A 15871-nucleotide genomic window follows, 5' to 3' on the forward strand; every position below is an offset into this window, starting at 1 on the left:
CTATGTAACATGACATCTCACCAGGTCTATCGTGATGTACAGTATGTGAAATCACGTCAAGTCATACTGTAAATTTATCTGGGAATAAGCCCCAAAATTAATTAGAACATTATTTACTTTCAGACAAATTTTGTATTCACTTTAATTTTGTGAAAAGCAATTCAAATACAAATTATTATATGATGAAATGACGATGGCATGGTACTTATCGAAGTGTAACTTTTACAAAATTATTGAAAATTTACACTTTGATAAATACCAAACCAGGATAATTTATTCCTTATAATTCCAATTTTTCCCAGTCTAAGAGAATCATCCAAGACCATGACAATATTTCTACAAAACCACTGAAGACCATGACAGCATGTCTATAAATCGTGACTATTCAGCCATCTGTATGTGAAAATTATTTATAAAATATTCACTAGAAAATCTGAAAGACACTCCACAGCAAAACTAGCAAGAAAGAACCATTGTTGGAATGTCTAAGAGAAGAACTGCAAACTGTCTCCATTTTAATCGTACAAATAACTAACATGAGGGGTCATAGCCAGGTTGTACTAAGATTCTCAAAGTAAGATTTTATATTATCTTGCTTAGGATACTTCAAATTATACTATCAGTATTTTTGTCATAGGTAATGATAATGGAAAGGATGCAAAATCACATTTTTATTTTAAAATTTAATGTATGGAAACCTTTCTAATTATAAAAAAAATGAGTTGACAACTTTATCTAATATGATGAAATCCTCAAAATTCTTTTCAGAGAGTAGGAAAGACTCCATTAAAGAAAATTCAAGATTTTATCAATGTATTCTAATTGCATGTGGCTGCTGGAAAAACTGGGGGGAAAAAAGAAAAAACAGTTACCATGAAAGCATTAAGTAAAATAGTTTTTTACAAAAATGATTTTGACAAAATTTGGAGATATTTAGTGAAATGTAAAATCTTATGTTAGGAAAATGTTACAAAAGACAGATGGCATTTATCGGAGTTAAAGACAAGTCAAAACAAAATGGTTATACACGAAATTCCAACTGATCCTCTTAGAGAATAATACACAGAGTGAATAAAGAACAAAATTAATTTGTGCTCTCTGTAGTAAAGAGTAAAATTTCTCCATTGGTATATAAATTAATTTAACAGGCCATTACTGAACATGACCATTTTGATGAAGAAGTTGGTTTGTTTTGTATTAATGCAAGATGAATACTTGCAAGGTATACACTGAAGGTAAACAAAGGAAAATAAATAGAAAATAATTGCATCAACTTGAGACATTATAATATTGCAAAATATATTTTAAAAAAGACAAATGCACAATGTATATAAAGTTAAAATACATTTACTAGTATTTCATGGTCCCAATGTGCTTTTCACACTTTTCTATGTAATTACCTTATACATTCGCTTAAAAAGGTGTGTCTGACTATAAACTGCACAGACCCAGATCTGCAGTAGGAAGTTTGTTATGAGTAATCAGTAGAACAAACAGCACTGCATTTTGCAATGGCAGGTTATGTTATTTGCATTTGGAATGATTTATAAGTGTACATTTATGGTATAAGACAGTCTTAATGATAAAATTATACTTTTATACCATCTTAGTATCAAAGAACTAATAATAAGTGAGTGTATACATTATATGATTGTCTTCATTTATAAATTATACTGCCCAACTGCATGACCTTGTCAATTTCAAGAAACCAATTATAAGTTAGTATATATGGTATAATCATGGTCTGCATCATACAATAATACTGCCCGGCTGCATGACCTTGTCTATTTCAGGTGATCAATTATAAGTGAGTATGTACGTTATATGACAGTCTACATTGTAAAATAATACTGCTGGACCACATGACCTGGTCAATATAAGGTGATCAAGTATAAGTGAGTATGTATGGTACATTACAGTCAGCACTGTACTTACTGGATTGCAGTACCATGTTAATTCCAAGAAATGATTGAGAAGTGAGTATATACGGTATATGACAATCAGTATTTTAAAATTATACTGATGGATTTGTAAATTTGATGAGATCAATTATAAGTGAGTATATATGATATAAGACAGTCTTCATTGAAACATTATGCTTCTGGACTGCTGGACCATGTCAATTTCAAGTGATCAATTATAAGTGAGTATATATATGGTGTATGACAGTCTTCATTATAAACTTACACTGGAGGACTACTGGACAACTTCCAGAGATCAATTTAGATTTATGCTCCCTGCATGTTGGTACCATTTGTACATTTGGACTCGCCATTATTACAAAGCATTGCCCTCATTGAAGGTTCCCATCCCATCTGTCTTGAAAATATTGAGACCTTTTCCCCTATCTTCTCAAAAATTAAATCCGTTATTCCCTAGGGTTATGTTCTAATGTTCCCTAAATCTGATGTCTTCTTCCCTGAAAATGTCTGCAACAATAAATTAACAATTGATTTCATTGTTCCTTGAAAATAAACAACAATATTCCCTCTATGTGAGTGGGATTCAGGTTATTGTAAAGATATGTTAGAGATGGGGGGGGGGGGCTTGATGGTGGTGGGGATTACAATTGCATACTTTACATATATATTAGTGAAATATAAAGTTTAATTTTTCTACTAAGAGTGAACAATAAAACAGTATTAACCTTATCAGGACTTAACGAAAAGAAAAACTATTTTAGAAATGGATTGTCTAATGCATTCTGACTAATTATATTTAGTGATCAAGAAGAAAGTTCTTATTGCCATACAAGTAGACAACAGTACAAAACATGAACATCAAATTTATAAGGTGAACACCGCATTTATAACATGAACATCAAATCTGTAATGTGAACATCAATTTGTAACATGAACAAAACATCAATAATATCAACACTTACTGTGCTGAGCAAGCAAGTGCTATCATTAGATTACAGCATCAATAATATGATGTTCCCAGTCAACTACGCATATAGAGGCACTATGAAGAGACACTGGACATAAAACTGATTGCAACTACTGTTTTTTCTTTTTAAATTATACAAAGGGAAAAAAATATGATTTAAATAATCACAATAGCAGATCTCGGAGAGAAAATGATCATATCAATAAAAAGTACTAGAGACATTTTCATAAACAGTACACAAGACCGGTCATGAAAAGTACACAAGACCAGTCATGAAAATTACACGAGACCTTTTCATGAAAAGTACACAAGACCAGTCATGAAAAGTACAAAAGACCAGTCATGAAAAGTACACGAGACCTGTCACAAAAAACTTACATTATCTTAATAATTGTATCCTGCTGAAAAAAAAGTTACACATCAACATAATTTGTGTATTTCACAAGAGGAGTCTTGATCTTCAACCTATGTAAAATTGGTGACTCTTTGAATACTCATTCTAATGTTACATTACAGACAGTTGGAAATGGAGCACCTTTCCCCAAACCTTTTTATTTAATGACCCTTACTTGATGAATAGATATTCAACTAACAGAACCACAAAGACATCTACCTGAACTTGTAATTCTCAAGTTATTTCTGCTAAGCCACAGATATGTAAAAATATTCATTTTCAAACAGTAAAATATTCCAACATTTCACAAATACTGATCCTACATAAAATAGCATGATTTCCAATCTGTCATCAGAAGTCTTAGGATGACAAAATCTCCATGAATCCCAAACATTATCACATCAGTGTAATGAAACTGCACAGGGGAGCTAACTCTATCCAGATCCATCATCATGTCTTTGGATGTCAAAATCTCCGTCAATCACAACAATTATTACATCAGTGTAATGAACCTGTACAAGGGAGCTAACTCTATCAAGATCCATCATCAGAATGTAATGAAACTGCACGAAAGAGTTAACTCTTTGTAAAGTCTATTTTTGATTACATGTGCCTTTCTTTCAATCATGCACATATTGAAAATCTGTAAATTCATTGTATCAGGTCGAGGAATAGAGTTCAGTCAAATTAAAACTGATAATTGCTACCAGCCATAAATATCAATGAATTACTGCTCTTTGTTAAGAAAGCTGGCCAAAGAAGCTGTCATCAAAATGATACAGTACTCCCCTGTTATTATTCTGTCCATGAGAGCCATAGAATATACTGCCTTATAGTAAGTCTACCTTATGATAAAGTATATTGTTCAGTACTCCCTCATTATAATGCTGTCTATGGAAGCCACTGTATACTACATAATAGTGAGATAAACTTATAATGAAGTATATTATTCAGTACTCATTATAATGTGGTCTATGGAAGCTACACTAAGGTACCTTATAATGAAGTATATTATTCAATACTGCCTCATTATAATGCTGTATAAGGAAGCCACAGTATAGTACCTTAAAATGACATATATTATTCAGTACTCATTTATTATAATGTGGTCCATGGAAGCCATATTATAGTACCTTATAATGAAGTATATTATTCAGAACTCCCTCATTATAATGCTGTATAAGGAAGCCACTGTATAGTACTTTAAAATGATGTATATTATTCAGTACTCATTTATTATAATGTGGTACATGGAAGCCACAGTATCGTACCTTATAATGAAGTATATCATATGAACTCCCTCATTATAATGCTGTATAAGGAAGCCACAGTAAGGTACCTTATAATGAAGTATATTATTCAGTACTCCCTCATTATCATACTGCATAAGGAAGCCACTGTATAGTACCTTAAAATGATGTATATTATTCAGTACTCATTTATTATAATGTGGTCCATGGAAGCCACATTATAGTACCTTATAATGAAGTATATTGTTCAGAACTCCCTCATTATAATGCTGTATAAGGAAGCCACTGTATAGTACCTTAAAATGAAGTATATTATTCAGTACTCCCTCATTATTATGCTATCCATGTAAGCCATAGTGTATAATGCCTTAAAATGAGACCAAATTGTAATGAAGTACATGATGCATATAATTAATTTTATCACATAATGAAATGGGATCCATCGTCATAATCACCTTTTAATAAGAACTGCATTGTAATGAATGGCTTTATAGTGAGGCTGTGATTTATATAGAGAACTGATTTTTAAAAAGGTTTGTGGTATTGAACAATATAATTAATTTCCCTCAATAAAATTCGCCAATGTAAAAGTTGCCTATGGGTTGTATTTGCTATGACTGATTGTCCTCCTCCCCACAAATAAACCTATAGGCTGTATTTGCTAAGACTGATTGTCCCCATCCCCCCAAAGAGACCTATAGGCTGTATTTGCTATGACTGATTGTCCCCGTCCCCCCAAATAGACCTACAGGCTGTATATTTATGACTGATTGTCCCCTTCCCCCCAATAAAATTGATTTTTAAAAATGCTCAATTTAAACATATTTGTGCAAAACATTTTTAAATTCTCAGTAACTAAACGTATGAGTATGTAATTTTTAAAATTAATATAAAGTGTAATAAAATTCATATAAAATAAATCAAAGGAATCACACATTGCCAAAAATATAAATAGACTGTAAAATATTGACATAATATATTGTGCCTTAAGGAGTCTGTCCTCATCAACTTGAGCCTGGTGCCTGTTATTTCGATCTGAGGTAGTCAGGGTAACCACGACAAGCTTTCTGCATCATGGTCAAGAACCCTGGTACACCTGTCTGGAATTGAAGAAACCTGAATGTAATCACTGATTATTATATAGCTGACCTCTATGAAGCTTTCAGTGGTTTCCAGTAGCCACTATAAACAGCTATCATCATGCAGAAAATAAATTCAGGCTAATATGACCTTGACAGATAAATCTTAGCTTCTGTGAAAGGGCACAAACGACACTTAATATTAAAACAACATTCTTTTATATATAGTAGCCACAATGGCTTAGTAATATGTGTGCCGGAATCATGACAGAAAGGGAGTGTGTTTGATACTAACATCAATGCATGTCCTCATTAATTTCATGATTCAAGCATACAAAGTATACAATACTGGCCATAACAACCAATTTCTGTGATGAAGTAATAGTTCTCAAGATTCCCCAGTCCCCACCATGTATTGTGCCTCATAGTAGAACCACATTTACAAAGCCTTGCACAAAATAACTAGGTGGTCATTAGGTCACTCCAAAATTTAACTTAAACCAGTCAAATATAAGCCACAGTGACCTTCCTTTTCTGCACAAGTGTGATGCATGCTGAGATGTATACAATCATCTACATTAATGATTCTATAGCTAAAGCACAAAATTCAACTACAGTCATTGAAGTGTGAAATATAGGTGATGGTGACCTATTTTAGTGGTGAGAGTGTTGTATTCATCAAGATGCATATCCTTGCCATGTTCTTGATTCTAGTGGCAGAAAAAGGTCTATGTTGTGTGTACTTGGTCTCATAAAAAAGTATGAATAAAGTTCTTGGTGTTAGAATGTCCAGTGTATCAACCATGTTGGAATAAATGGAAAAAGAATACAATTGACATACCTTGGCTGCCCAGTTTATTAACCACGTTGGAATGGAACCTTTAGGATTGTCATAGTAATGCATATAAGCTGAAAAAAGCAAAGGAAAAACGCATAATGTGATCTTTTCTAACAATTCTGAAGATGACTTTTTAACTGTTTTCATCATACATATAAATTTCTTGACTGATTTTCTCTCACAATCTGCTAAAAAAATAGGATCCAGTATGTGATGACTTCTTAAAAGTAATCAAAGACCAAAAAGTAATCTAATCACAGTAAAATTTCAGTGGAATTGTTATATTTAAGTTAAGCTTTTCTTCACAAAATATATAAATCTTTCTTACATATTAAATTATGGCTTCACTTTAACAAATGTTTTAATTTATTCATGTATAATATTAAATTCTGAGATGTGTTCATTCTTTTTTGGATCTGACCTCAAAATATACTAACTGTGAGATGAGTGACAATACAAAGGACCCAATAGCCATAAGTATGGACTGAACAGGTATACAACAGCCTGAACCTGTACACAATAGCCTGAACCCATATACAATAGCCTTAACTATGGACTGAACCTGAATACAATAGCCTGAAGTATGGACTGAACCTGAATACAATAGCCTGAAGTGTGGACTAAACCTGTATACAGTAGCCTTAAGCATGGACTGAACCTGAATACAATAGCCTTAAGTATGGACTGGACCTGAATACAATAGCCTTAAGTATGGACTGAACCTGAATACAATAACCTGAAGTATGGACTGAACCTGTATACCATAGCCTTAAGTATGGACTGAACCTGTATACAATAGCCTTAATTATGGACTGAACATGAATACAATAGCCTTAAGCATGGACTGAACCTGAATACAATAGCCTTAAGTATGGACTGAACCTGAATACAATAGCCTGAAGTATGGACTGAACCTGTATACAATAGCCTAAAGTATAGACTGAACCTGTCAACAATAAAGCCAATTACAACTTTAATACAATTTTCTCATAGTGATTCCTGAACTGCCTTCAGGGAAGCAATACAAATGAATGTACAATATTATTTATATATTTACTATTATAAATGTTTCCATGACCATAAATTTTATATCAGGAATAGGCAAGACTGTCTTGTAATGTGTTATGTCAGGGACCGGCTTATAGACTAGGTTGCCATATAATGGGGTATATTATACAGGAAACTGATATACAAGTTTCCATGACAATAATTATGTTATGTCAGAGATTGTGTTACAAGCAATGGTGACATATAATGGGATATAATGTATGGGAAACTTGTGTAAGGGTTCTATGACAACAAATTTGTTATGTCAATGACAATATTACAGGCATGCCATATAATGGGGTATTATATATAGGAAACTGGTTTAAAGGGTTTCAAAACAATAAATGTTATATTAGGGACAGTGGTAACTTACAGTAAGGACTCACTGAATAATAAACACTGCTTACAGTAAAGCATCACTGCATAATAAATACCACTTACAATAAGGAATCACCGTATAATAAACACCACTTACAATAAGGAATTGCTGTTTAATAAATACAATTACAATAAAGAATCACTGCATAATAAACACCACTTACAAAAATGAATCACTGTATAATATACCCCCCTTACAATAAAGAATCACCATATAATATACACTGCTTACAGTAAGGTATCATTGTATAATAAATACCACTTACAATAAGGAATCACTGTATAATAAATACCACTTACAATAAGGAATCACTGTATAATAAACACCACTTACAATAAGGAATTGCTGTATAATAAATACCACTTACAATAAGGAATCACTGTATGATAAACACCACTTACAGTATGAAATAACTGTATCATAAACACCGCTACAGTAAGGTAACGCTGTATAATAATACCACTTACCCTAAGGAATCACTGTATAATAAATGCCACTTACAATAAGGAATTGCTGTATAATAAATACCACTTACAAGGGATCACTGTATAATAAACACCACTTAAAAGAAGGAATCACTATAACAAACACTGCTTACAGTAATGCATCACTGTAAAATAAATACCACTTACAATAAGGAAACACTGTATAATAAACAACACTTACAATAAGGATACAATTAACATCACTTACAATAAGGAATCTCTTTATAATAAGCACTGCTTACAGTATGAAATAACTGTATAATAAACACCACTTACAATAACAAATCACTGTATAATAAACACCACTTATATTAAGGAATCACTGCTAACAGTATGGAATCACTGTAAAATAATTCACTGCTAACAATATGGAATCACTGTATAAAAAACACCGCTTACAATAAGGAATCGCTGTATAATAAACATCCAACTTTGGCACTATTATAGAAAATATAAATGAGTCCCAAACTACCAATTATACAAAAAACCAATCCTATAGAACCAATAATACAAGGATTCAATCCCATATTGCCGATAATACAAGACTTTAGTCCCATATTACCAATAATACAAGAATTCAGTCCCATATTACCAATAATACAAGAATTCATTCACATATTGCCGATAATACAAGACTTCAGTCCCATATTACCAATAATAAAAGAATTCAGTCCCATATTGCCATTAATACAAGATTTAAATTCCATATTACCAATAATACAAGAATTCAGTTCCATATTGCTGATAGTATAAGACTTCAGTTCCATGTTACCAATAATACAAGAATTCAGTCCCATATTACCAAAAAATACAAGAATTCAGTTCCATATTACCAATAATACATGAATTCAGTCCCATGTTACCAATAATACAAGAATTCAGTCCCATGTTACCAATAATACAAGAATTCAGTCCCATATTACCGATAATACAAGAATTCAGTCCAATATTACCAATAATACAAGAATTCAGTCCCATATTGCTGATAATACAAGACTTCAGTTCCCTATTACCAATAATACATGAATTCAGTCCCATATTACCAATAATACAAGAATTCAGTCCCATATTGCTAATAATACAGGACTTCAGTTCCATATTACCAATAATACAAGAATTCAGTCCCGTATTGTCAATAATAAAAAGAACTGACCATTCTGATGGCCAGCTGGTAAAAGCATCTCAGATGAGGGAGGCACCTGCCGAATAATACCAAAGACTTGTAAAAATGGTACTAGTAGCTGCCTCGCTTGGCGCTCAGCATTAAGAGGTTAGTGTTAGGACTTGTCGGCCTGGTGTTAAGATAATGTGACTGGGTGGGACATCATGCTACATGTCTGCAGCAAGATGCCCCAGTGCTAGACATCACTATAAACTGTCACTGCAGACATTGTAGCGATATGACTGAAAAGTTGTTAAAGCTATGTTAAAAATCCAAAACACACACAATAATACAAGAATTCAATCCCATGTTGCCGATAATACAAGAATTCAGTCCCTTATTACCAATAATACAACAATTCAATCCCATATTACCAATAATAAAAGAACTCATTTCCTTATTACCAATAATAAAATAATTCAGTCCTATATTACCAATAATAAAACATTTCAGTCCCATATTACCAATAATACAAAAATTCAATCCCATATTACCAATAATAAAAGAACCCATTTCCTTATTACCAATAATAAAACAATTCAGTCCTATATTACCAATAATAAAACAATTCAGTCCCATATTACCAATAATAAAAGAACTCATTTCCTTATTACCAATAATAAAACAATTCAATCCCATATTACCAATAATAAAAGAACTCATTTCCTTATTACCAGTAATAAAACAATTCAGTCCCATATTACCAACAATACAAGAATTCAGTCCCATATTACCAATAACAAAAGAACTCAATCCCATATTACCAATAATACAAGAATTCAATCCCATATTATCAATAATACAAGAAATAAAAGAAATTCAAGTTGTTCAATTATGTGAATGAGCACTGATTTTTGTTGATTAAATTCAAAATTTTCAGCCATTTACCAAAAGCATAACAAGTCATTAAGCTTTTCACATGCCTAAAAGGGTTTTTATTTTTATTGGTTCTAAAGGCAATTGAACACATAGATACACCATGCTAAGGAAATTACAGCCAAGTGCCCTTCCCAAGGACATACAGAGGCAGCTGAACTGGGCTAGTCTGGCCAAGCATCAAAGCTTGGATTCCAAGTCCAACACCCTACCAAGTGAGTAAACACAGTTCCCACTGCCAACAATGACATCTGTAACAACATTTTCTTGGTTCTCACCTCTGGACCCCACTTTTCCATCTGTAGTAAGAACACAACTCTGTTTGTAGTCATCAACACGGATCACACCATCTCTTTCTGGGATGCTGGGAACCATCGCAGACTGGGCTTTAACCACCCATATTTTTTTACCATTATATACCATCTCTCTCATTTCCCTGACATAGACATACTGAACAGAGGTTAAGGATACAAAAAAGATCACAACAGAGAACCATTATCATTAAATAGCTTCATAACAGATCATTAAATAGCTACATAATAGGTCATTAAATAGCTACATAACAGATCATTAAATAGCTACATTATAGATCATTAAATAGCTACATAACAAAGTCATTAAATAGCTACATAACAGATCATTAAATAGCTACATAATAGGTCATTAAATAGCTACATAATAGGTCATTAAATAGCTACATAATAGGTCATTAAATAGATACATAATAGATCATAAAATATCTACATAACAGATCATTAAATAGCTACATAACAGATCATTAAATAGCTACAAAACAGATCATTAAATAGCTACATAACAGATCATTTAATAGCTACATAAGAGGTCATTAAATAGCTACATAATAGATCATTAAATATCTACATTATAAGTCATTAAATAGCTACATAATAGATCATTAACTAGCTACATAACAGATCCTTAAATAGCTATATAATAGGTCATTAAATAGCTTTATAATAGGTCATTAAATAGCTACATAATAGGTCATTAAATATCTACATAATAGATCATTAAATAGCAACATAATAGGACATTAAATAGCTACATAATATATCATTAAATAGCTACATAACAGATCATTAAGTAGTCAAATAACAGATCATTAATAGTCAAATAACAGATCATTAAATAGCTACATAATAGATCATTAAATAGCTACATAACAGATCATTAAATAAGCACATAACAGATAATTAAATAGCTACATAATAGATCATTAAATACTATATAATAGATCATTAAATATCTACATAATAGATCATTAAATAAGTACATAATAGATCATTAAATAGCTACATAATAGATCATTAAATAAGTACATAATAGATCATTAAATAGCTACATAATAGATCATTAAATAGCTACATAATAGATCATTAAATAGCTACATAATAGATCAATAAATAGCAACATAATAGATCATTAAATAACTACATAATAGATCATTAAATAACTACATAATATATCTATTTGTGGATATATCTCTTTCAAAACTGTAACAAATTTAAATTTATGAAGTTACAAAGATGATTTGTGGTTAAAAACCATATTCTGAGCTCTAAAAAGTAATTTAAATCAGTCAGTTCTTAATCTGCTGTTGATACAGTCAGCTCTGAATTTAGTGGTCATTTCCAAGTACAAGTGGATCCTGGGTAACTTGGTTGAACTTCTACATCAAAGCCATTGACAGGAATGGATCCTGGGTAACTTGGTTGAACTTCTACATCAAAGCCATTGACAGGAATGGATCCTGGGTAAGGTGGCGCTATACAGTTTCGCATTTTGCATAGGGTTAGGATTTTAAAGAAAAAGAATTTCCCCAGCTTTCCTCACTGGTTTTACTGGCTATTTAAAAAAGACCTTGTATATCTTAGGTATAATGCAAAGAACCTTTAATTCCCTTTATTTTGGTGTATGATTGATGGGTGTACTATGGGTTATAGAGTATACAGCTTGGCCTTACTTCAGATGTGCACCTTTCAAAAAAGTGCTAGCTCTACTTGGTCATTTTCACTTCCTGAACTTCAGAGGTCAATTGTATAAAAAAGAGCCGATAACTTTTTTTTACATTTTATATATCTGGTAATTCATTCATTGCACTTTCAGAAGCTGGTATTGTCTAGTCTGGCAAAATTCATTTTCCCTACTTTAATAGCTGCTATGTATAGTGCACTTTAGACTAATTCAGACTGATTTTTTAACACAGGGGAGCAGTCATTTTAGTTAGCAGTGTGCTTAAATCATGTAAAATTTCCAAAAGTACAATATCCAAAAGAAATATCATCCACATTACATTAATGTAGCATAGAGATATGCCAACATTCTCTCCACTGTGCATGTTTTAAATGCGAACTACTTCACCTTACATACGTCACTCTCTCAAAAGTACATATTATCTGGTGAGCGCCACCATAAAGAAGATATAGGTATTATTTTTGTATGATATAATTATGTTTTTATGGCTGAAACATTTAAGTCGCAAGCATCAAAACAATCCTTTTGAATAATTCTCCTGCCTTTCCCCCCACAGAACAGTATTTATGAATGTCAGAGTCTCTAACAAGTCCAGCCTCCCACCCCCATGATAAAAGTGAGCTATTTTAAGAATGCACATTACATTTTGTAAACATAGCAACCAATGTTATGCTGAATGACAGGAACATGAAACTAGCCAGAATTATTTCTGAGAGATCAACAATGAATTTTACAATTAGAAAAGGGAGGTAACTCATCAGGTTCATAAAGGTCAAAGGTCAAAGTGTAAAATATTTGCCTATTGTTTAATATGGAAGAAGCGAATTCACTTTCTCTTCATTTATTTTTTTATTTCATTGCAAATAAATGAAAAGAAACATTTTCACCATATATTTCTGTCACTTATTGCAACAGTTTTAAATTTAAGTTGACTCTATTCCTATATTCTAAGACTTCTAATTTCCCCATAATTAAGGTCACTACTCACACAAACATACCTCATGGAAAATTATGTAAGCAAGAGAAAAATGATCATAATTAGCTTATTTTCATGCTTAACGTCAATATGAATGTAGCATTTTGATCAGAACATCATACATAATTATATAAAAATAAAACAAAAATAATTGCAAACATTTTTATATTTTCTTTAAGGTGGCGCTATACAGTTTCGCATTTTGCATAGGTTAGGATTTTAAAGAAAAAGAATTTCCCCAGCTTTCCTCACTGGTTATACTGGCTATTTAAAAAAGACCTTGTATATCTTAGGTATAATGCAAAGAACCTTTAATTCCCTTTATTTTGGTGTATGATTGATGGGTGTACTATGGGTTATAGAGTATACAGCTTGGCCTTACTTCAGATGTGCACCTTTCAAAAAAGTGCTAGCTCTACTTGGTCATTTTCACTTCCTGAACTTCAGAGGTCAATTGTATAAAAAAGAGCCGATAACTTTTTTACATTTTATATATTTGGTAATTCATTCATTGCACTTTCAGAAGCTGGTATTGTCTAGTCTGGCAAAATTCATTTTCCCTATTTTAATAGCTGCTATGTATAGTGCACTTTAGACTAATTCAGACTGATTTTTTAACACAAGGGAGTAGTCATTTTAGTTAGCAGTGTGCTTAAATCATATAAAATTTCCAAAAGTACAATATCCAAAAGAAATATCATCCACATTACATTAATGTAGCATAGAGATATGCCAACATTCTCTCCACTGTGCATGTTTTAAATGCGAACTACTTCACCTTACATACGTCACTCTCTCAAAAGTACATATTATCTGGTGAGCGCCACCTAACGTGGTTGAACTTCTACATCAAAGTCATTGAAAGGAATGGATCCTGGGTAACTTGGTTGAACTTCCACATCAAAGTCATTGACAAGAATGGATCCTGGGTAACTTGGTTGAACTTGTACATCAAAGCCATTGACAGGAATGGATCCTGGGTAACTTGGTTGAACTTCTACATCAAAGTCATTGACAGGAATGGATCCTGGGTAACTTGGTGGAGCTTCTATATAAAGAAAATTGGTCTATAAAGAATCCTGGGTAATTTGGTTGAATTTCCACATAAAAGCCATTGGTCCATAATGAATCTCTTTGGATTACCAATAAACTTATGTTTAACTAATAAAAAATGGCAGGAATGCATTCAAGTCTTTTATCTTGTAGGAATAGGGTTATCTTTCTTACCATTTTATAAATTTTGTGACCTATACATCTTTACAAACATAAAATTTTGCTTGGCAATATTATAGACCGGATTGTACTGATGCACTATATTACACAATACTGTACTATACTAATCACTACACTACACCACACCACACTATACTACTACCTTATACTAAATTTTGGCAAAATATTTTTTATTACAGTTTAACTGATAGATGTGGAAATCATCATAGAGCTGATTTTCTTATGTATAGTGTCAATGCTAGAACTGACTGTATAATGTATATTGCTGATTTTCTTATGTATAGTGTCAATGATAGAGATGATTGTCTAATATATAGTGTTAGTGTTAGAGATGATTGTCTAATGTATAGTGTCAGTGTTAGAGATGATTGTCTAATGCATAGTGTCAGTGTTAGAGACGATTGTCTAATGTATAGTGTTAGTGTTAGAGATGATTGTCTAATGTATAGTGTTAGTGTTAGAGATGATTGTCTAATGTATAGTGTCAATGTCAGAGCTGATTGTCTAATGTATAGTGTCAATGTCAGAGCTGATTGTCTAATGTATAGTGTCAATGTCAGAGCTGATTGTCTAATGTATAGTGTCAGTGTTAGAGATGATTGTCTAATATATATTGTCAATGTTAGAGCTGATTGCCTTATGTATAATGTATATGTTATAGTTAATTGTCTAATGTATAGTGTACATATGTTAGAGCTGATTGTTTAATATAGTGTCAATATTAGAAACCATAAAGGCTGACATATCATATTTAAATCACGCAGAATTGTGATGAAAAATATGTTGCATAACAGCTGTTAGCTTTGTTTATGATAATTATCATCAGTAATGAGAGCTACTAATTATCCAAGGGAAACAACTCAACATCTAAGGGAAGCCAAAAAGGTTATCATGCCATTTTCGTGCTAACTTATGATAAAAATTAATCTGAACTTCCTCTGTTAACTATTGTAATCTTGACAATCACTGACAGTAAGAATAGCCAGCCATTATCAAAGCAGTAAGAATAGCCAGCCATTATCAAAGCAGTAAGAATAGACAGCCATTATCAAAGCAGTAAGAACAGACAGCCATTATCAAAGTGACAAAACCTGTCATCTGTGGATCATGTGGTTTAGGATAATCAGATTACTTACCTCTTCATATCAATTAAAGTTTGGTTTGTTATCAGCATTCTGGAAAAATGTACCTGGTCACAAGGGATGATTCTGATATTTTTGGCACTAATATGCTGGTCATGTTAGAAGTGTTCCCACTCTTGATTGGTA

General features: G+C 32.1%; 1 protein-coding gene across 1 annotated transcript in view; it reads right to left on the reverse strand.

Moving 5' to 3' along the window:
* Positions 1-656: 656 nt before the first annotated feature.
* Positions 657-15871, reverse strand: part of LOC149791287 (phosphatidylcholine transfer protein-like) — a 30338-nt gene continuing 15123 nt past the window's right edge. Inside the window, exons 4-6 of the mRNA XM_089969809.1 lie at positions 10678-10849; positions 6454-6521; positions 657-5633 (exon numbers count right to left, since the gene is read on the reverse strand). Coding sequence (XP_089825935.1) covers positions 5559-5633; positions 6454-6521; positions 10678-10849 — 315 coding nt within the window. The 3' untranslated portion in view covers positions 657-5558. The remainder of the gene's footprint in view (positions 5634-6453; positions 6522-10677; positions 10850-15871) is intronic.

Source organism: Sinohyriopsis cumingii, chromosome 9 (genome assembly GCF_028554795.1).
Source record: "Sinohyriopsis cumingii isolate HCF-2022 chromosome 9, ASM2855479v2, whole genome shotgun sequence".
Lineage (NCBI taxonomy): Eukaryota > Metazoa > Mollusca > Bivalvia > Unionida > Unionidae > Sinohyriopsis > Sinohyriopsis cumingii.